The sequence below is a fragment of the Ictalurus punctatus genome, chromosome 7 (assembly GCF_001660625.3).
Source record: "Ictalurus punctatus breed USDA103 chromosome 7, Coco_2.0, whole genome shotgun sequence".
In the NCBI taxonomy this organism is placed as follows: domain Eukaryota; kingdom Metazoa; phylum Chordata; class Actinopteri; order Siluriformes; family Ictaluridae; genus Ictalurus; species Ictalurus punctatus.
The window spans coordinates 3115990-3139564 of NC_030422.2; the positions used below are offsets into that span (position 1 = coordinate 3115990).

Below are 23575 nucleotides of genomic sequence, written 5' to 3' on the forward strand. Positions count from 1 at the left end.
ATATACAGAAAATCGTCTGGGTTACACATGTAACCCTTTTCCCTGAGAAGGGAACGAGATGTTGGGTTAGCTGAATGCTATGGGAAATGCCTTTGCTCGTGACTGGTATCTGAAGCTTGTGTAACATTAAGCCTATTTATAGGCCTGCCATAATCAGTTGACGTGGCAATTAAGCCTGTCGCGTGAATGATTATCTGAAGCAAATACGCAATTCACAGGCATGCCCCAGTATGACAAAGCTACACAACGTCTCGTTCCCTTCTCAGGGAACAGGTGAACGCTGTGGGAACAAGAATACCCACTCCGTCATACTGAGGTTACGGCCTGTTCAAAAAGATCTGAGCCCGAGGGTCACTGCATAACACTCAAGCCCGGGCCGGAATGTATATCCAGGCTGTAAAAAAGTGTGCGGCATAGACCACCCCACCACAGCACACACGTCCTGTAAGGATACCAATTTGGACAAAGCCTTCGAGGTGGTGATTCCTTAGTGGAATGAGCCCAGAGGCGTAGATAGACCACGCGACTAATAAGTGATAGAGATTGCTTCCACTATCCAATTAGAGATGCGTTGCTTCGACACAGCATAACCTCTACTGTCGCTACCAAAGCTGACCAGCAGCTGCTCTGACTTACGCCACTGGTGGACATAAGTACAGAAAGCCCTTACTGGACACAGTCGGTACAATTTCTCTTTTTCCAGTATGAGCAACAGAGGAGGGCAGAAAGCCTGCAACACTACTGGCTGGGCAGCAGATGTAGGCATTTTAGGTATATAATCTGGCCTAGGATAGAGGAAGGCCTTGGCTAATCCAGGGGTAAAGTCAAGGCAGGAAGAGGTAACAGAGAGCTTGTAGATCTCCTACTTGCTTGAGTCAGGGCCAACAGAAGAGGCTGATTCCAAGGGCTCAAATGCGGCACCTGACAGACCTTCCAGGACCACAGAAAGGTCCCAGGAAGGTATGCCTGGTCTGAAGAGGTGCCTCAGCTGCCTGACACCATGCATAAACCTCGAGGTTAGATGATGTTGCCCTACACAGGCTCCATCAGCAGGGTCATGGCTGGCTGAAATGGTGGCCACGTAGATTGTAAGAGGAGCCAACACTGGCTGAGAAACGTCCTTGTAAGAACTCCAGGACTGTAACTATTGCGCAGTTTGCTGGGTCTAGCTGATGTTCCTCACACCACAAGACAAAAAGTTGGATGCCATTCTAGCATTCAACATGGTCTCTACAACCTCAGTTCTGAGACCAGAATCTATGGGTTGGTGCCCCTCAGGGGCCAGACACACAGTTTCCAGTATTCCGGCCGAGGGTGAAAAATCAGCCCTCCGGCTTGAGACAGTAGATCCTTGAGAATGGGAATCTCGGAAGGAGTGCCGTCTGGCAGGGATATTGTCTCTGAGAACCATATTCGAGCTGGCCAATAAGGTGCTACTAGCAGCAGACATAGACAGTCTTGGCGAACTCACATTAGAACTTCTAGGAGCAGAGCGATTGGGGGAAAAGCATATAGATGTGACCTCGGCCGCATGTGCCCCATGGCGTCCAGCCCTAATAGTGTGGGAGGAGTGAGGGCAAATCACAACAGGCAGAACACATCCACTTCCGCTTGGCCAAACCTCTGCCATATGGACTCCACCACTTGTGGATGGAGTCACCAATCCCTGGGCCTCAGACCCTGCCTCAACAGGATGTCTGTCCCCACATTCCAGTTGCCCAGAATGTACTCTGTACTCACTGACAAAAATTTTCGCTCTGCCTATAGAAGAATTAGTTGTGCCTGCCTGAACAGGGGGCACAAACATAATCCTCCCTGGTGGTCGATATATGAGACCACCACTGTGTTGACTGTCAACACATGGTGACCTCTAAATTGAGGAAGAAAGAATTTGAGTGCTAGAAATATGGCTCACATTTCTAGGCAATTTATATGCCACTCCAGATGAGGGCTGCTCCAGAGAGCTGGAGCCATCTAAGACAACACCCCAGCCCGTGAGGGAGGTGTCAGTCATTACCATCTTGCAATAAGGAGACACACCTAGAGATCCAGGTCTATCTTGCTCAATGTTGATAGGATTGACCCTACACATGTTGGGGATAGAAATGCTCAGAATAGAATTAACCAGTCGTCCAGGTAGTTTAGTACACGGATGCTCTGGAGTCACAATGGAGCCAGAATGACATCCATGCACTTTGTAAAGGTGCGAGGGCATAAAGCTACCCCAAAGGGAAGAACCCAATATTGATATGCGTTGCCTCCAAACACAAACCACAGGAATTTCCTGTGACTGGGCAATATTTCAATGTGGAAATATGCACCATTCTATCATAAACCATTCCTCAAACTGAATCTGTGGAACGATAAGTTTGGGTGTTAGCAACCTGTATGTCCGAAGAGTATAATTCAGATGATGCAGAAGTAAAATTAGCCACATACTCCTCTCTTTTTTGCGGACCAGGAAATAACGGCTGTAAAAACCTCCCTCCCTCAGGGAACGGGGTATATGTTCTTTGGCCCCTTTGTCCAAGAGGGATTTTTGCTGGACCCGGTAACCCTTTTCAATGGTAGACAGAACCCATGGAGACACATTTGGCAGTAGTTTCCACGCTGCCAAACAGTCTTTTAGTGATGTTAACTTTTCCCCATGCTACTGGAGGGAAAGCATCAGATTTTCGTTGCCCTGTGACAGCTCGCTGAACAGAGAACACTAAAAACTTGGGACAGCCTTGGCTGGGGGAGGCCCTGCAGTAGTACTGGGGGCTAACTGCCCTAACAACCTCATGTCCCCTGATACGTCCCTCCATGGCCCCTCAGGAACGCTCCTCCTTTGTCTGCTTGGCCTTTATGACCATTCTCAGATCAGGCTTAGTAGCAGGCCACGACTGTGGCCGCCTGGTTCCCCTGGCTGTCTGCGGGGCTGCCGTACTGGTCTTCTGTGCCTCCCTTCGCACTAGCACTATTGAACTTGACACAACAGGGAAGGAACTACCAGAATGCCGCCATATGTCAAGCTCACTCAGCAGGTCTGCTTGATAGGCCTGCAACACTGCCAATGTCTGCAGTGACCCACTAGCAAGACCCACTTATGCACAGGCCTTGCCCAAAAATGTCACGGTGGCCTTACATGGCTTGGATGGCAAAGCTGGCCGCCCTAAATTACCTGCCGTTGATGGAGAAATAATCCGACATCGCAGGATTATAAATATGGCTTATGCATGGTTTTCTGCCAGACGCATATTTTAAAAAAAAAATAATTGTGTTTATTTATTTATTTATTTTTTTGGCTTTCCATAGCGAAAGGAGGTGTCGCGACCTGAGCTCCAAAATCCAGCGGAGAGCTGAACCTGGAAGACAGAGCAAGAGACAGAGCAGCGCTCGTCTCCGGCTCGTCTTCCAGATCCATACGAGATCCCCAGGACCGGAGCCGGCTGGCTGCCTTGGCCCAGATCCGTGAGGCTCTGAAACCCACGAGTCGCGAGCAGAGCTGCCTAATTGTAAGGCGTTCACAATGCGCACAGTCAGACCTCTTGAGGGTTGCCCTGGTGCCCTTCACCCCTAGACACTTCAAATAGAAAGTGTGTCCGCCCTCCTCATGATGAAACGGGAACAAGGTGTAACACATTTCCTGAATTCTCTCACTCATACGTTTCTTCTTTTTTATTTTTTTCATTTTTTAAAGGGACAGAAGAGAAATTAGATTTTTCTCTTTTTTTGGAAAAGATAGATAGGAAATGAACAGTCTTTTTGCGAGCATTACACATCCAGTCTCACTGAAGATAATAAGGCTGATGGCATCACAGGTGTCGTTCATATATCACACAACACGCATTGTCACGTCACCTGATCATGGCAGGCCTATAAATAAGCATGATGTTACACAAGCTTCAGATACCGGTCACGTGCGAGGGCGCTTCCCACTGCGTTCATCTAATGCAACGTGGAGTTCCCTTTGAAAGGGAACATTCTTTATATAGGTTTTCTAAATGGGAATATTGATTTCATGGACACACAAAATATGCAATTTCACAAAAGTGGTATTATTGTATTTGAAATAAATGCCTAATAGTCATAAATTTTTCCCAATTATTTATGGAAAATACAGTCATTTATATTTAAGATCATTTAAATGTTTTTGGGCAGAGTTTCACAAACTCAGAAATGTTTCATTTAAACAAAATGTTAGCTGTACTCAAGTTATTTGGTGAAATATGCTCATGATTTACATCAGTACAAATTTGAAAAAAATGCAATCAACAACATATGCCACCGACATCAAATGTACCAACAATTTTAAAATGGTTGATAAGTTTACTACTTAAGATTTTAACATTACTTTTCAGTTTAACAGCTATTAAAAAATACAGAGAGAGTAGGAGTGTGTATCCACTGGATGATATATGAGCATGCACAGCACATTAGTTTGGATTTAGGAATTAGGAATTATTACATTATAACAGAAGAACATAAATCAAATTCAGTGGACATTCTACTTTGCGTTTGAGGAGTCTCTTTCTCTCTCTCAGAATGGAACATTTTGCAATGCAATTCGTATGCAGCGAGCAGTCCCATCCTCGTTTCCACTCCTGCTTGACTGGTTAATTACAAGCATTCACTATAGCTTTGCCACTGCATTAGTCTCTCTTGTCAATGTAGCTTCAATGCACGCACCTAGCAATAAGTGGCATCATAATTAGTATCCAGATCTTAGAAATGCAAGGTTCAGTTAATATCACTGCTCTTAGAAACCAGTCTTAGGACCTATCTGCCAGCCAAGAAATGGAATGTCAGGGAGAAGGTGGTGTATAGTTTCTTCTGCTGTTGAGTAAAGTGGTGTCAAACATACCTGGAGGACACTGGAAAAGACCAATATAAATGGGGAGTCTCCAAACAGAATCAGCCAAATGTGATTCAAACAGATGCATTTATGCTATTTATATTTTTACACTCTGCACAAAGCAAATGGGAAGATATGCCCTAGCTCTCTCTGTCTCAATACACACTTCATATCTAACTGGATATTTATTTGTAAAGACATGACATCACGTCATATTAAACTTATAACAAATCCCTCTGTAATGGATCTACCCAATTTAATGGTGTTATTTTGTGGTTGTGTGTGTTTTAATTAAAGCTCAAGATATTGGTGTATAGAGAAAAGGGTTCCTCAGTAGTTCTTTGGATATTTAAGGGTTCCCCCAAGGAAACACTCAGTTGTAGGGTTCTACATGAAACCTGTAAAGCTTCATACACCTTTTAAGTGGAAACAAAATACCCGTTGTGGCTCTGGATTTAACCTGTCGATATAATTTATCAATCATTTTTCATTTAGAATACAAATGACATGTAATACAAAAGGTGCTACTTTCTAATGGAGGAGAGAATCATAACACGGACAGACAGAACCTGTCACAGAATGGGGATCCACACATTTGAAGCGATTTCTCGTGCTGACAACTTACCCCCGAGTGTGGCTGATACTAAGAAGTGAGTGCCGTATTTCTTGATCAGGTTTTCATGGATCTGCTGGAGAGTCGGCCTCCTTCCAAGTAGCCTGAGGTTGCGTAGAAATTCAGGAGACAGAGGCAACGGTGCCTTGAAGAAATCTCTCTTCTCTGTGGCCAAGCTGTTCACTTTCCAGTGACTGAATTCCCTGCATGAGGGGAAAACAGAAATAAAAATATACAGGACTCAGCTTAAATTCAGCTGTGCTGAGGATTGGGATTCAATTTGCATTCTGATTTTAGGGTAATGCTGCCAAGTATTAGTGTAGTATGTATGTGTGTAAATATATAGAAGCAAAAAAAAAAAAAGTGAGTATCAGCAAAAACAGGCTAACCTTACATAAATATGCATCGAAAACATGGAGCTGAATATTAACGCCTTTGAATTGAAAGTGGGGTGAGCAGAATACAGCTCTTCAAAAGCTTTACAGTTTACAAGAATCAAAGTGACAGCAGTGTTTACTCTCAGCATCCATACTTTGTGCTTTCTCATTTGCGCCCATATTTCATTGAGTCTATATCAGTATCTCAAGGTATAGACCTTAAAACTTGCTGCTTGTTGAAATTGATTCTAATAAAGAAAATTCACAATGCAGCATCTGTAAGTAACATATTGGTGTTGCCTTCAGGAAGAACAAATGTGCTATATACATACAGACTGCAAGATCAGCTGTCTATAAAGTATTAGCCAAAAGAAATAGAGCAGTGTATTTAAGGCTATTCTTTCTGATCGCAAAGAGTTAATTAGTAAGCAAGCCTGCTTGCCATGCAAAAGCTAATGATGATCGATGGTCTTAATTAAAGGGTTTTAGCACCGACTGATTCCACCTGGAGCTTGGCTGGTAGAGAGAAACACAGATAGTACAGGGCAACTAAAGCAGCCTCATAAGTACCTGGGCAAAAGAAAACTTCAGCACGTTAATGTTGAAAATGTCAAATATTAACTGCACTTCAATGTATAAATACTTACTGTACATTTTACAGTTAAATACTAGCAGCCTAATAAAATAATGTGAATTTAAATCTTTGTACAATTAAATAAGATTTGTTTACTGGATCAATTACTAGAATATACAGTATACCAGTGTAAATCAACAAGTGTTGGAAGTGGCTATTGCTGCTAAAAATTTAAAGAATTTTTTTATTTTAATTTACAGCAAAATATATATTTTTAAGTACAGGTAAAAATAGTCAAAACTACAATGATCTACATTTAATTTACATTCATGGTGTTTACTGCAACATTCTATTTTTATTTTTAAATTATATATTTATTTTGGATTTAGATTGCAAAACTTGTACTGGCTTGTACCAACATTACACTTATACCACAGTGCTGTTGAATTCTCAAATCTGCTTAATTGGTTTGATTAATTTTCAGCTCTCATAGCTGATGGCAAAGCAAAACACAGGTCTAGAGTGTCAATAGTACCATTACACATCTATAGTACCAGTTAATTTGCTGGATCTTCAGTGGAGAATGCGTTTTTAAGAAAGTGCTTTCCAGTTTCTTTGTAACATAACCAATTGTCTTATTTACTGTGTCTTATTAACTTTAAGACGAAAGAAAGAAAGAAAGGCTGGTGAGGGGATGAATTGTTTATATCTGCTACAATGTAAGTGATAACAGGAACTAACTCGTTTCACAGATGTTCCACAACATATATGTCGTCATATAACAGGGGGGAAAAAAAAACACTTTGAGAAATACCGTTACAGAAACTTAATCAACTTTGGGATGGTAATGCATCACATCAGCCTATCGTTGATTATTTTCCTATAAAAGCACACCTTGTCGTGTTTTTATTCCTTACCTGTAACCTGAAGCTAAAACAAGAATATTATTAGAACGGGCAAGTGGAAGGACACTCAGTGGTCCTTAGACAGATCATTAGCTCAAAAGGTCCTCCCTATGCTGTCTAGTACCCTTTTAAGCTAATGATAGAGAAACAAACATACCATCTTCATATAATCATAGTTAATGTGAACATTTTGTAGGTGATCTGAACCTCTTACTGGAGAATCAAAAAGATATCTAGCTAAATTAGAACCAACTAACTAATTAACTCAATGAATAGAGCTCCATAATAGAACACTGTAAGGAAATAAATAAGTAAAATGCATTATAGCATTATTGCAATGCCCAACAGTGAATGCACACTTTTAAATACTTCTCATTTATGCAAGCAAAATGTCATCTCCTTGTCTTGAATATCATTCATATATGTAATAGGCTAGGATTACTGGAGAAGATTGTAAGCAGTTGCATTTAGATTTTCACTCTGGCACTGCACTTATGATTCAGTGGTGTTGTGCAACTGAAGATGCTCAAGCAGCAATTCAAAAATAACATTAAGCTGGAGGGGGGGTACGGGGTTCAGTTCTGATGAGCTGCTCACATTCACCTGAGAAATACAGAGAGAATGAGTTTGTAAGACAGAACTGCTGATCTGCAACATCGCACTCCGTCAGATAGAAACTGGGTCTTCAGTCTTGCGTGTGTTGTGCTGTCAGTCAAACACATAGCTATTTTCCCCATCCTGAAAACATTGACTTCTTCTCAAAACCTACCAATTATTCAAAATCACACAAAACAAGGACCCAGACCATCAAAAGAAACATATAATTGGGGTTATTTTTCTACAGGCATCTTGAATTCAGCTGTCATTACAACCATGTGCAAGTTCAGGAATAACAAATAATTAGACACTATTCCTTCTCTACAGTGCATTCTTACAGTGTTTGTGCTCAGCAAGAAAATATAGGGCTACTGACATCCTTGCCTTCTCAAAAAGGCTCCCTCTAGGAAAATTTTAAATTCTCCAGCTGCAAAGTTGCAAGATTTCATAACCATGTCTTTCTTTCTTTGACTGTAATTAGAATGTTTCTTCTAAATGGGATAAACTATTGTGCTGTGTGCCAAAAGCTTGGAGCGCTCCTCCCATTGCATCAAGCTGAATCGCAGAGACTCCACGTCTTCACTGGAATTTAACTGAATCTCATTAATTGCTTGCTGGGAGTTTTTGGCGTTGAGTGCCTTAATAAGATTTTCTGCTTTAGTACCTCAATGAGAAGAAAATAATAAAAACACAGATTCCTCAGACTTGAGATGAACATGCATCTTGTCACAGTATTTACAACACTTATGGTCCACCAGAAAAAAAATATTAGTTTTATTCCTGCATTGTGATGACTTTTTGTTTATAAAAGTCAAAATCCAACAGTAAATGATTTTCATGTATGTATTAAATGCTATCACAGAGATCGTGGCTCTAAATTCCATCATAGTCAGGGAGTGCGGTTCTAATTGCTATCAGTGTCAGTAGGCCTGACTCAAACTGCCATCATAGTCAAGGGAAGGGACTCTAAATTCCATCATAGTCAGGGACATGACTGTGTATTCCATCATAACCAGGGGCTGTGACTCTAAATTCCATCATAGTCAGGGACATGGCACTAAATTCTATCATAGTTGGGTTGTGACTCTAAATTCCATCATTGTCAGGGGCATGACTGTGTATTCCATCATAGTCAGAGGAAGTGCCTCTAAATTCCATCATAGTAAGGGGGAGTGACTCTAAATTCCATCGTAGTAAGGGGGCAAGACTTTAAATTCAATCATAGTCAGGGACATAACTCTAAATTCCATCATAGTCGGGGGAAGGAACTCTAAATTCCATCATAATCAGGAATTGACTCTGAATTTCATCATTGTTGCAGGCATGATTCTACATTCCATCACAATCAGGGGCTGTGACTCTAAAGTCCATTGTAGTCAGAGGGAGTGACTTTAAATTCCATAATAGTTAGAGGGCAAGACTTTAAATTCCATGATAGTCAGGGACATGACCCAAAATTCCATCATAGTCAGGGGCATGACTGTGCATTCCATCATAGTCTGGGTGTGACTCTAAAGTCAGAGGAAGTGACTCTAAATTTCATCATAGCAAGGGGGAGTGACTCTAAATTCCATCATAGTAAGGGGGCAAGACTTTAAATTCCATCATAGTCAGGGACATGACCCTAGTTCCATCATAGTCGGGTTGTGACTCTAAATTCCATCATAGTCAGGGGAAGTGACTCTAAATTCCATTATAGTCAGAGGGACTGACTTTAAATTCCATCATAGTTAGAGGCCAAGACTCTAAATAACATCATAGTCTGGGTTTGACTCAAAATTCCATCATAATTGCGGCATAGCTCTAAATTCCATTATAGTTGGAATGTGACTCTAAATTCTATAACAGTCAGGGGGAGTAACTCTAAATTCCATCATAGTCAGGAGGTATAACTAAATTCCATCATAGTTTGGACGAGATGCTGAATTCCATCATAGTAAGGGGACTAGACTTTAAATTCCATCATAGTCGGGGCATGATTCTAAATTCCATCATAGTCAGGGGTGTAGTTCTAAAAGCCATCAGTCAGGACTAAATTCTCTAAATTCATAGTCAAGGGGTGTGTCTGTAAATACCATTGTTTTTAAAGATTGTGCCCTTAAATACCATCATAGTCAGGACGCATGGATCTAAATGCCCTTATTTGTAAAGGGTGTGGCTCTAAATGCCATTGTCATCAGGGTCTGTGGCTCTGTCTAAACAACCATAGCAACAGTCCTCCCCCAGATAGATCCAGCACAGTACCAATCTAGAGCAGTGCCTGTGAGTTTGACATTGAAAATAAAGTGGATTTGGTCTATTGATCAGATCACTGTTCTCTGGCTGGATTTATGCAGCTGCTTATAATAAAGTCTAAAATGGGAGAACTACAAGAGGGAAGTCAAGATTCAAAAGATTTGGCAAGTGTGACTGCAACATGTGAAGCAGTTTTACTGTTGCTTAAAAAGTTTGCTGGAATTAACTGTGAGGATGCTCTAGTGTGTAGACTTTAGCTCTGATCCAACTGCTTGTGAATCACATTCACTCACATCCTCTGCCTCATCAAACACATCAATTAAAAAAAAAACTGCTCCACCACACATTACAGCATGTTATGGCAAACGTCACCATTAATGACCTAAATCCAATTGATCTATTTCACTCATATATATATATATATATATATATATATATATATATATATATATATATATATATATATATATATATATATATATATATATATTTTTTTTTAAAGTGCTTTTAAATATAGAATTTAAGCTGCAGAAACTGTGCTACCATAGAACCATAGAACCAATAAAACCTGGAGAGGAGCCTACATTCTGGTCTGGACATAAGTTATACAGACTGTATGTATTCTATATGTCTATATATTTGCTTGATATTTATATGCACCTCAAACCCATCTTATCCTACAATGTGAAGTACTTAGATAAGTGTAAATTTACTCCTATACTTAGGCCTAAGGATAAGAGAAATGTAAAACTCTACTCTAAAATGGGCGAGTATTTAGGAGTGCTTCAGAGGTGTTGCAGATGTGACAACACCTCTAAAGATGTGAGCCCGCTAATTTCCTCAGCATATCAAAACTGCCATTGCAAGCACAAAGCTTATAAATACATTGCCCTTTTTAAATCATAGAATTAACCAGTAATCAAATATCTCCATCAGTATCTCCTCCACCTATGGCAAAATCACTATTGATAAAACTACATGGAAATAATAAATTATTTAATTTGTCTGTTGCATTTTTTTTTTTAACGCTGCAATCTGTGTCTGGCATCTCATACGTCTTTTCCCAACATGGGAGGGTAAAAATCATTAATGACCAATTTTATTGCAAACCATTTTCTTATCCTGACTAGGGAAAAGCCAAACCTACCCTTTATGTTGTCATTTTCCCTTTATTTCTTTTGTTTTTAGGTCTGGTGGGGTTTTGCTTTTGAACAGAGAACAAACAGATGTCACTTAAACAAACTAAATATCGAAAACAGCCCTTAGGATATACAGAAAAGCTGTAACTGGATATCCTTGTGCTTGGTATGGACTGTAGCTTAATAAATGTGGGTTGTTTATTTTATTCATACTTCACATGAATGTATTTACGTACGTTTTCAAACATAAGAAAAAGAAACAGTAGCTACAATACATCAACATGTATGCTGTATCCGAAGGGGTCAGATTCAACTTCAAAGGCTTACCCTGTTTATATATATATATATATATATATATATATATATATATATATATATATATATATATATATATATATATATATATATTAACATAAATAGACATTCAATATCAATATAATTAAGCCTTTAAGCGAAATTTTAAGGGTTCTTTGCTTTTACTTTCAGCTTTTACATTTTTGTTTTGCAACGTTGTGTTCCCTTTGACAAAAGGTTCCAAGTAAACCCCTTTATAAGGAAGCTATAAACACAGAACTATCCAAAGAACCCCTTAAAGAACCCCTTTTCCTAAAAGTACAATTCCTGGAAGCTTCTTGCAAAGCAGGTTGTTTGTAATAGTTTGAATTTAACTGTTAAACCTGCCGAGTTTATTCAAACGAACTGCGTACTACTACAAAGGGAGATGACGATGGGATCAGATAAGAGTAAGATTTAAAATCATTCCTGTGCACAACTCCACCTCACACAGCATAGCTCTATATTTAGCACAGTTTCTCAGACAAGGTGTCGGTGTGTAATCTAGAACTGTTCAATGCTTTACCACTTCAAAGGAGACAGTTCTCTGATGGAAACGTTCTCTAATGGTTATATGTGCCAGACATTACAATAATATGTGGCTAGTAATATAATTATTTAATGAATATATATATATATATATATATATATATATATATATATATATATATATATATATATATATATATATATATATATTCATTAAATAAATAATTAAATGAATTCTTTAAAAAAAAGATATTATTAACTAACACAGACAGCACTGATGCCTGGTGCTACTGCATTCACCACCTGCTAAACATGAGTAAGTGAGGCATTATATATATATATATATATATATATATATATATATATATATATATATATATATATATATAAACTAAATACACATTTATTAAAAAAAAAAACCTGACTTGTTAATATAAAATATGAAAAGTGGAAAGTGCCAACAGCATATGTTGAGAAGACTGCTGTTAGAGTATTTTGAACACAGACTGTCTCACCCTGTTCAGTCTACTTTGTAAATAGGCCTTTGAGTCCATATGCTTTCTGATCTGTCACCTCTCATATGTGTACTGCAGCCATGCATCAGAAGCCAATTTTAATTTTTCCCCCTGCCTTCTGTTTGAGACAAGATTTCAGAGTTGAGTTGTTTGAAAGCTCCGCTTAGAAACTAAGTGTCATCCCCCTCTGGAGCCACTGGATTGTATTCTTTAAATAAAAAAAAGAAAGAGAGTTCACTAAGTACTCAGTGCTAAATAAATAAGGAATGACAAAATCCTGCTTTCAGCAAAAATCCAAAGCAATACAATAGCAAAAACAGGCAACTCAGCAAAACGCAGATACAAAGGAACACATCAATAGTGAATGTGAAATCTGATTTTAGATAGTAGAAGCTTGAATAGTTATCTCAATCACTCTTAAAGGAGAGACTGAAGTGGCAAATTGCATCAAGTCACCAGTTTTTACACAAGCACAACACAACACACACACACACACACACACGCACACACGCACACACACACCTACTTAAAATAAATCCTACTTTAATTCATGCATCTCCAAGGTTGGCCGATAATTCCATAATCTAAAATTCTGGCCTCTCATATTTTGCAGAAAAAAAAATACATGAGTCACATTATCAAAGGTCTTCCAGTTCCTGTGCTACATCTTGTCAATTCGGTAAGACCAATTTATATTTTCTTCCCCTTCCTGTCCATTATAGCTTAAGATATGGGATAGTGTTATTTTCTTGCTGATGCACACTGCCCCTGAAAACCAGCTGTTACTAGGTTACAGTGTCCGTAGGGATTAAATCTTGCTCCTTTAGGCCCTCGTTGGTCGTCATTGAAAGTGCGGTGGCCCACAGGTAACAGCTCATATGGGACTACATTCGTCTTCCGAAACTTCCCCATGGGGACTCTGTGGCGCCATGACGCCTTACTTATGTGTCATAACCATCTAGTCTTAATTTGTGCCCATAAAAGGCTTATTAATTTAAAAAATATTATTAATAATAAAAAGTATGAACATGTTACAACAAACATAAAAAAGTGCCAACAATGTCTCTCTCCCCATTCAAGTCCCCCTGTCATAAACATTCACTCCACACACCACTGTATTAGAGTTTCTGCTAGGTATTTTTGGTGCTATCACGGTGTTCAGGAACGTTCCTTTATGTATCATAGAGTTATTTTTTTAGAGATATGACGTCTGTTTTATCCTATAGATTGTTTGCAGTCATGTGATTCTGATATGCAAAATTCAGATGGAGAGCAGGAATGAACAAGATGGGGGAAAGACCATACTGTACTGGTTTAGACACTATTACAAGAGAAAGTTGGGCCTGATCCTTACGTTATAATAATAATAATAATAATAATAATAATAATAATAATAATAATAATAATAATAATAATAGTAATGCTTTTTTTTTTTAAGAGCCTTTCACGACACCCAAGGGCACTTGTCACGTAAATCACGTAATGGAAGTTAGGACAGATGCAAATGCAGATAAGAGATTATTAAAGAGAGGCAGAAAGACAAATCCAAATCGTGAAACAAAAGCATGGTCAGAAACCAGCAATGGGTCAGGTGATCTGCAAACGGGCATTAAACAGGCAAGGCAAAAGCCTTCCCTAGAGCCCCAAAGATGGTACTCCTGGAGCACCAGAAAATACTTCCTCCCCTGGTGGTCCTGGCCCACTGGGCAAAACGTCTTCACAGCCCCTCAGGTCACGAGGCAGGCATTGACCAACAAATAGTAGGCTCCTCAAGGAGCCGAGGGGCAAGCATGAGATTGGGGCAGGCTTGCTAGGGTTGCTAGACAGCACCCAGGCTTGGTAAGCTGGGTCTTCAGATTTAGACGGGGTTTGACTTGGTAGGCCAAGTCTCTCTTCAGCAGAGCAGGATGGCGGAGCGATGTCCTCAGCCGACCAGGAAGGCGGAACGCTGTCCTCAGCTGAACAGGGATGCTGAGCAGCATCCTTAGCAGAGCAGGAATGCAGAGCAACATCCTCAGAGAAGCCTGGAGTAGTGATGTCCGAGGCAGAGTAGGGAAGCAAAGTGGAGCTCTTGGTTGCAACGGGAGGCGGAGAAACATCCTCAGCTGGACAGGGCAGCTGAGTGGCATCATCAGTCATGCAGAGAGGCTGCACGTCATTCTCCATCTCTCTACAGTCTGAACTTGGTTGGCTGTGTCAGCAGACTCACGTGAAAGCAGAGCTTGGTTGGCTGTTATCTGGGACAGGAACGTAGCTTGGGACGCTGCCTTGTCGACCTGGGACAGGAACTTGACTTTATGCTGCAGCTCTGGAGAAGAGACAACCTCGTGGGTCTCGTGCTAGAGCTCTGGGGAGGAGGTCACCACCTTGACCTCCAGCTGAAGAGCTGCAGGTGAGACCAACTCATTGGTCTCAGGTTGGTGCTCTGCTCTTGCTCTCTTGTGGAGCTGGTTGTAGGTATGTCAGCTGATTTTAAAACATTCCTGGGAGCAGAAATATGATCCGTGGATCCCAAGATTACTGCATGTAGCACACTGTAGGGTGGCTTCTTTATGGCAGCCCTCAGTCTTACATGCCTGTATCACCCCTACTGCCGCCCTGTCGGCCTGGCGCTAGAGCTGAACTGTGGAGATGGCCCTGTTGATCCACTCATAAAAGGTGTGGAATGGCAGATCAAGCTTGCTTGTTACACTGGCTCCCCTCAAAAGTTGATCTAGGTTGTAGCTCTGCCCTGGACGCCCAAAACTCTTTCATGAATAGTTCTGCAAAGTGAGTTACATTGTTGAGAGCACTTGACCCTTTATTGGCCAGATGCTCTGCCCAATCACAGACCGCGCCATAAAGCCAGGACACAATGAACCCAAGCCACTGCCTCTTGTCTGGCTTGGGGTTCGCCAGGCTCGAAAGGTACATTTGGCAGTTGAGCATGAACTGCCTTGGGTAGCCGCCCAATCCATAATTTAGGTCCGACAACTGAGGAAACTGGACTGACATGAATGGTGACCAGACATTCATATGTACACTGGCGTGATGCTCTCCTCGCTCCCCTGCTGCATCCATAGTGAGGCGATATATTATGTCACGTAAAGCATGTAATGGAGGTTAGGACAGATGCAAATGCAGATAAGAGCTTTATTAAAAGAGGCAGGCAGACAAATCCAAGTCATGAAACAAAACTGTGGCCAGAAACAGGCAATGGGTCAGGCGATCTGCAAAGAGACATTAAACAGGCAAGGCAAAGCATGTAACAAGAAACGAGAAACAAGATCAAAGACTATGAAATAAAATGAGGAACAAGGTAAAAATGCTTGGTATGCAGAAATCTCACGCAATACTTCGCGAACTGAGACACGAGGGGTCTAAATGACAAATGTAATCAATGGTTAACACAAAACGGATGAGACTAATGCTGACACATACGGGAAACAACCAATGACAATACAGAGGTGGAGACAGGACAGAAATCGCAACAAAACACATGTGTGAAAAGTAAACAAAGTCAATGTCACTGACAAACCAGGAATCGCGCCGCATGCTCCAGCACTAGCGTGAAGGGAAATCATGACATCACTTCACAAATACAATTCACAAAACGATAAAACACAATATTATATATATATACACAATTATACACATGCATATAAATATATATATATATATATATATATATATATATATATATATATATATATATATATATATATATATATATGTGTGTGTGTGTGTGTGTGTGTGTGTGTGTGTATATATTTATATATATATATATATATATATATATTTATAAATATCCAGTGAGGGAAAAAAGTATTTGATCCCCTGCTGATTTTGTACGTTTGCCCACTGACAAAGAAATGATCGTTCTATAATTTTAATGGTAGATTTATTTGAACAGTGAGAGACAGAATAACAACAAGAAAATCCAAAAAGACGCATGTCAAAAATGTTATAAATTGATTTGCATTTTAATGAGGGAAATAAGTATTTGACCCCTCTGCAAAACATGACTTAGTACTTGGTGGCAAAACCCTTGTTGGCAATCACAGAGGTCAGACGTTTCTTGTAGTTGGCCACCAGGTTTGCAGACATCTCAGGAGGGATTTTGTCCCACTCCTCTTTGCAGATCTTCTCCAAGTCATTAAGGTTTCGAGGCTGACGTTTGGCAATTCGAACCTTCAGCTCCCTCCACAGATTTTCTATGGGATTAAGGTCTGGAGACTGGCTAGGCCACTCCAGGGCCTTAATGTGCTTCTTCTTGAGCCACTCCTTTGTTGCCTTGGCCGTGTGATTTGGGTCATTGTCATGCTGGAAACCCATCCACGACCCATTTTCAATGCCCTGGCTGAGGGAAGGAGGTTCTCACCCAAGATTTGACAGTACATGGCCGTGTCCATCATCCCTTTGATGCGGTGAAGTTGTCCTGTCCCCTAAGCAGAAAAACACCCCTATGCATAATGTTTCCAACTCCATGTTTGACAGTGGGGATGGTGTTCTTGGGGTCATAGGCAGCATTCCTCCTCCTCCAAACACGGCGAGTTGAGTTGATGCCAAAGAGCTCCATTTTGGTCTCATCTGACCTCAACACTTTCACCCAGTTGTCCTCTGAATCATTCAGGTGCTCATTGGCAAACTTCAGACAGGCATGTATATGTGCTTTCTTGAGCAGCGGACCTTGTGGGCGCTGCAGGATTTCAATCCTTCACGGCGTAGTGTGTTACCAATTGTTTTCTTGGTGACTATGGTCCCAGCTACCTTGAGATCATTGACAAGATCCTCCCGTGTACTTCTGGGCTGATTCCTCACTGTTCTCATGATCATTGCAACTCCACGAGGCGAGATCTTGCATGGAGCCCCAGGCCGAGGGAGATTGACAGTTCTTTTGTGTTTCTTCCATTTGCGAATAATCGCACCAACTGTTGTCACCTTCTCACCAAGCTGTTGGCACTGGTCTTGTAGCCCATTCCAGACTTGTGTAGGTCTACAATCTTGTCCCTGACATCCTTGGTGAGCTCTTTGGTCTTGGCCATGGTGGAGAGTTTGGAATCTGATTGATTGATTGCTTCTGTGGACAGGTGTCTTTTATACAGGTAACAAGCTGAGATTAGGAGCACTCCCTTTAAGAGTGTGCTCCTAATCTCAGCTCGTTACCTGTATAAAAGACACCTGGGAGCCAGAAATCTTTCTGATTGAGAGGGGGTCAAATACTTATTTCCCTCATTAAAATACGAATCAATTTATAACATTTTTGACATGCGTTTTTCTGGATTTTTTTGTTGTTATTCTGTCTCTCACTGTTCAAATAAATCTACCATTAAAATTATAGACTGATCATTTTTTTGTCAGTGGGCAAACGTACAAAATCAGCAGGGGATCAAATACTTCAAACAAACATCCAACGCTGCTGCTCCTCTTCAGGTTAGCGTTACAGTTGTTTACTTTACATTATTAGGTTACCCCCTCTCAGAGGTCCGCCGAAACGCCACCAAAGGCATGGATCATTGCCAAACAATTACTTTAACTTAAGTACGGAAACAGCTAACATTACATAAACATAAACATAGCATATGTAAGTTGTATTAACATACTTTTGTCAAAATGATCACTGTACACATGAGCATTATCTGACTCAGCTCCTCCTGACCGCAGACATAAGTTTACAAGTCACTTTTCCCTGCGTTTTTCAGTCGCTTACTTGCATTTTCCCCCCTTATGAACAACAACTTTTGGTACACGGTAAAAGTTCCTTGTAGTTTCTCGGTTTGATTGATTTGAGCAACCATAAACAATGAAAAACATAGGCATTTTGAGTTTGTGCTTCCTATGTATAAAATCACTTCCTGCCCTCATTTTTGCAAAAAAAAACAAACAAACAAAAAACCTGTAAGTAACCTAAACAAACCCAAAATCTGTTTGTGTTGAGTTGAACTTATTTAAACAGAACACTATTTATTTTAATGTTTAGTTTTTTTTTTTTTTTTGCACTTTTACTGCTTTAAGAAGTTCTCTCTTAGGTTTCAATATCTTAATTCTAATTTCATGTTAAAATTGTTTTATTGTTCAGTGACACACCTAATCAATTGTTAATTTTCATACAGAAGGTTAAATTAAATCTTGAAATATCGCAAATTCTTTAAGGTATATGCACAACAAAGAAAGCTATTGAAAATTGTTCATGTTTTGGAAATAAATCAGTTATTCGAATTTCAGTTTCATTTTTTCATTTTGTTCAAAATATCGTGATACATATCGTATCGTGAACCCAGTTTCGTGATATGTATCGAATCGTGAGCTGAGTTTATTGTTACATCCCTAATCTTATGAAGTATCACGATACCACACAATACTGTGTTAATCCATAATTCATATTTACAAAATGAAAAACAAATTTACAGAAATACATAGATATAAATGAAAACAGATAAATGGAATTGTCCTCTCAATACTTTATAAATGATAATGAAGAACTGGCTATTGGAAAAGCTCAAAAACAATCATACAATTTGGCAAGCAACTAATTCAATGTGGCACATACTTCATCTACTGTTCCCTAGAGCAATTATGTCATGCAAAAATTGTCATCAGAGAACTAAAAATGAACAGATCATTAGGAATAAATAACTGAATTTGGAAACTCCAAAAAAAACAAATCATAAAATTGGGAACGTTAGCAAGCTTAGTAGCAAACATGGCTAATTTTACTATTTACACGCACGGCGGTTAGCATAATGTTAGCTCATTTCAGCTAATTTTAATATTCACACAGTAGTTAGCATAACATTCGCTCGCGTCTGCTAATTTTAGTATATAGAGGCTAGCAGTAGGTAATTATAAACCCCCAGTGGCAGTACGCTTAAATAGGAACTTTTTTCTTCAGCATATCCTCTATATTCATCTAAAGAGACATGCATTATTGAATAATAGCAGCTGTAGAAAAAATATTACTTTACCAACATACCTGGCCTTACCATTAAAAAAAATATATGTACTTTATTTATTTTTAAATTTGTTTGTCCTTCAAGTAAATATTTAACATTTTTCCTGGACACTGTGTCTGACAGGCTCTGAATCTGGAGGTCACACAGAGAATTTATCAGCAAAAATACCGGTATTAACCGGTTAACAGAAACCCTGCACCGCAATGTCTATATTCCAGTCTGACTGCAGCTAAATAACAAGAATTGAGTTCTCCTGTGCTGGCACTTATTTAGCCCATTTTTCAAGACAAAATTAAATAGTAATTAGCCTAAAACATGCTGTCAGAGAGCGGACCACTGTGAAAACGCAGCTGGTCCTCAGTTCATGTCAGCAGGAGGTCATTCCCACAATATGCAAAAGTTCTGTTTTCATTGTTTCCAGTCGCAGCATGTCTAAATTGAGTTAACCTCTGTCAGATGTTTAACCCAATTTGTCTGCTAATACGGCTCACAGAGCTAACTTGTTTTCATGACTTTTTCCAAGAGTTTGGCTTTTTCTTGACTGTTGTTTAGAGCCCTTCTTCCAATAGCTTACAAAACAGCATACTTTTATTACATACGTAATGTGCATTTAGCATTTATATCATAGCATACAAAAAAAAATACTATAAATACTGTAGGCATAGTCCGTATTCTATACATGCTTCAGACAAAAATTATATTTGTAAGTAAACTTATTTCTTATTTACGTGTTATTATATGTTAAATTCACTCCGAATAATATTGTGACTTATTAGTACACTAGTCGTATACTTAACGAGCACTTTACTAGAAGGTGACACATTGGCAATGATGTTTTGGCATCAATGTGTGTCTCACTTTAAAATCTAGCTCATTCTTCTTCACACAAAGGCTTCCATTCTACGAGCGAACACATTTGTTTCATTCTTTCTGATTGAAAAGTAAGACGGTACTTGCTGTGGCAGTGTCAGAATTCGCGATCTCCTGAGCACAAGCTCAAGCTAGCATTGCATCACTTAATAACATAAAGCAAAATGATTTCATCATTGTCTTTTTTCACTGTCATGCCAGGTTATTAAAGTGGGCAGTTAAAGGGTAGGCCTAATGCTGCACAGTGAGATAGATAGCGATTGATAAATAGAGATTGATAGATGTATTTTGATAGATAGGCGCTGAGCTAGAGATTTCCTGACATGGCAGATGTCTTAAACCCATCTTAAGTCTGTCTTGTTTACTCAAGTTTAGTGCATCACACACTACTCTGCATCATTTGTTTTAATTCAGTGACGTTTTGCATCCAGTGACATATCTTGCTCCAAAAATCTCATTGTCTCCTGCTGGAAACCAGCACACAGATATATGTATGAAGAGTGGAGAACCAATCAGATCATAACCTTCAAGATCCTGAAGATTGTACAAAAAGTGTACCAAAGTTTTAAGATGCTCTGTATCGCATAAATGGAGAGTTTGAAGCTTAGCACACTCAGAAATACGTTTCATAATCGTATTATTGTACCATACTGTATACTAACACATATAAATATGAACTGGAAACGTATTTAACAACTGTAGTTGCACTTTTCTCCAAGTATTCTCAGACTGTTTAGTACATTTATATTAGTATGTCAAAAGTAAATTGTAAATACACGTGACACTTTGTGCACTCTTCAGGTATACATTAGAACACTTATAGCAATTTTGTTTTTCCATAAAGAATGTGTTTAGCTATAACTTTGGGGGTAGGGGGATGTTGGGGGGCGGGGGAGAGGGGAGACTGCTGTATGCTTGGATTTAATTTGTCCCAGTGAACTTTTATCTCTTTTGATAAAAAAAATATATCTGCGTAATAAATTTCTACTTAGAAATATGAATAGAGACTTTTCTAAAAATTAAATTCAAAATTTTATCAAAATAAATTAATATCATTGAGTTGTTCTTATAGGTATAGTTGTGTTGAGACACAAAAAAAGAAGTCCATGCATCCTGTGTTCTCGTTCTCTCTCTCTCTCTCTCTCTCCACTTCTGCTTTTAGAAAAAGATGTGTTGCCATATTTAAAAGTAAGGGCAGCTGAAACAGGAAGTTGTGGGATAAAAACTTAAAAACCTCCATGTTCAGTCAGATGAGAGTTGTTTATGCACCTTGACTGAACCACATAGCACATGCACACACAATTTCACACGACCTTAGCAAGAACAAACTTACACTTTGGTCTTCAGGACAACCTGCAAGACAACCTTTCAAACAGCTCTGGCAAGACCTTGTTTTGCTCTCAGCAAACCCATCACACTTCAGCAGGGGTATTCTCTGCAGTTTTCTGCAGGCGAATGCTGAGGCGCTGATCAGAGTCTACCACACACAGGTATGGGGCAGAAGAAGCTGACTAAAAAAGCCAAAATCCACCCACGGAAAAGCTGTCAGCCACAGTGAAGGAGAAAAAAAAACATTCACTGTTCTCTCATCATGACTTAACATGGAACTGAGTGCCAATCGAGGCAACGGACTGAAAAACAAATATGAAATATAAATATAATCTGTCCAAAATAATCAGAAAGGAATGCAAAAACAGTGCTGCATCTGAGAATAATAAAAAAAAAAAATTAATTCAATAAATAACTCTGCTAATGTAATAATGTTGACTGACTGTTAGTGAAAATTTAATGACAGTGTGCACTCAAGCTGGCACGGACTCCACAAGTTTGTGAAAATTATGCTCCATTTTAGATCAAATCCATTAGCGTGTCATCTGAACTGAATGCTTCAATAGAAGAGATGAGGGAAATCTGAGCTTTTGGACAAAGCAGTTAACATGGTCAATATCACACATTTGCAAACTTTTAAATAGAGACATAGAAATAGTGCAGGATCTTGAATGTTAAATATTATGATTAAAATATTGAATGTTTACTTGTTTTAAATATTTAAAAAAATCTTCTGTGTATTTCCAATTTTAAATGAAATAAATAAATAAATCAACGTGGCCTCAGAATTATGGACCCCACTGTACTCTTCCACATGCCATGAACTTGTGTACAACCCTCACCACCTGTTGTTGATATAACAAACATTTAACAGCATGTTGTTATTTAACAAAGAAAAACATATAACTGTTGTTATGGTGAAGGAGATTTTTATGTAACAGTTAATAAAGGAGTCTTCAATATCAGTGTTATGCTACGGCCAGCAGAGGGCACTGTGGCTCGTCTCCTGACGAGTCACATGACGTTGTTTTGGCTCGCTCGCTTCCTGCTGAACGTTTATTGAAGTGACTTTCATTTGCCACAGGTGTTTATGTTTTGAGGTGATTATGTTTGGTATTTAAATGCCTTGGTTACTGAGCACGTTGCTCAGTATTATTGGTTGTATTATTTGTGTCGGTCGTTTCCATGCCTTGAATGATCTCATTGTATACCACGTTTCTCGTTTGCCGGCGAAGACCGGGTTTACTTTGGTTTTGAGTTTAGTGTTTAATAAAGACTTTGATCTGCACCTGCATCCACCTCCAGTCTACGACACATTACAGAATACTGAGCCCACCAAACGGAAGCAGCAGATCAACAAAATGAGCGCGGAGTTGAACCGGGCGTCTCGGCTCAAGCGCATGGTAGCAGAGCAGAGACAGCTGCAAGCTGAGCTACGCGCCACGTCGCCCCCCGCGCCCTTGATCCCGTCCCCAGCACCTTCGAACCACGCCATGCAATGCAGCCAGCAAAGCGGCCGGAACATCTGGGGATTCCCACTGCAGGGGAACTGTACAGCGCCACGCAGCCAGCAAAGTGACCTGAGCATCTGGGGCTTCCCACTGCAGGGGAATTGCACCACGCTGCGCAGTCCTGAGGTGGTGGCTGGCCCAGAATTTTTTTTGTGGGGGGGGCAATGAAGACAGCAGAGCTCCAGCCTGAGGCCTGCGGGGAGGCCTCAGCTGTGGAGCTCCCGCCTGAGGTCGACATGGCGACCTCAGAGCTACAGCTTGAGGCCTACGGGGAGGTCTCTGCGGTGGAGCTCCCGCCTGAGGTCGACATAGCGACCTC

The 23575-nt window shown here is 39.9% G+C and overlaps 1 protein-coding gene across 1 annotated transcript in view; it reads right to left on the bottom strand.

Moving 5' to 3' along the window:
- Positions 1 to 23575, bottom strand: part of brinp2 (bone morphogenetic protein/retinoic acid inducible neural-specific 2) — a 161286-nt gene that overhangs the window by 69264 nt on the left and 68447 nt on the right. The window contains exon 3 of the mRNA XM_017471153.3: positions 5463 to 5653. Within this exon, the coding sequence (XP_017326642.1) occupies positions 5463 to 5653 (191 nt within the window). The remainder of the gene's footprint in view (positions 1 to 5462; positions 5654 to 23575) is intronic.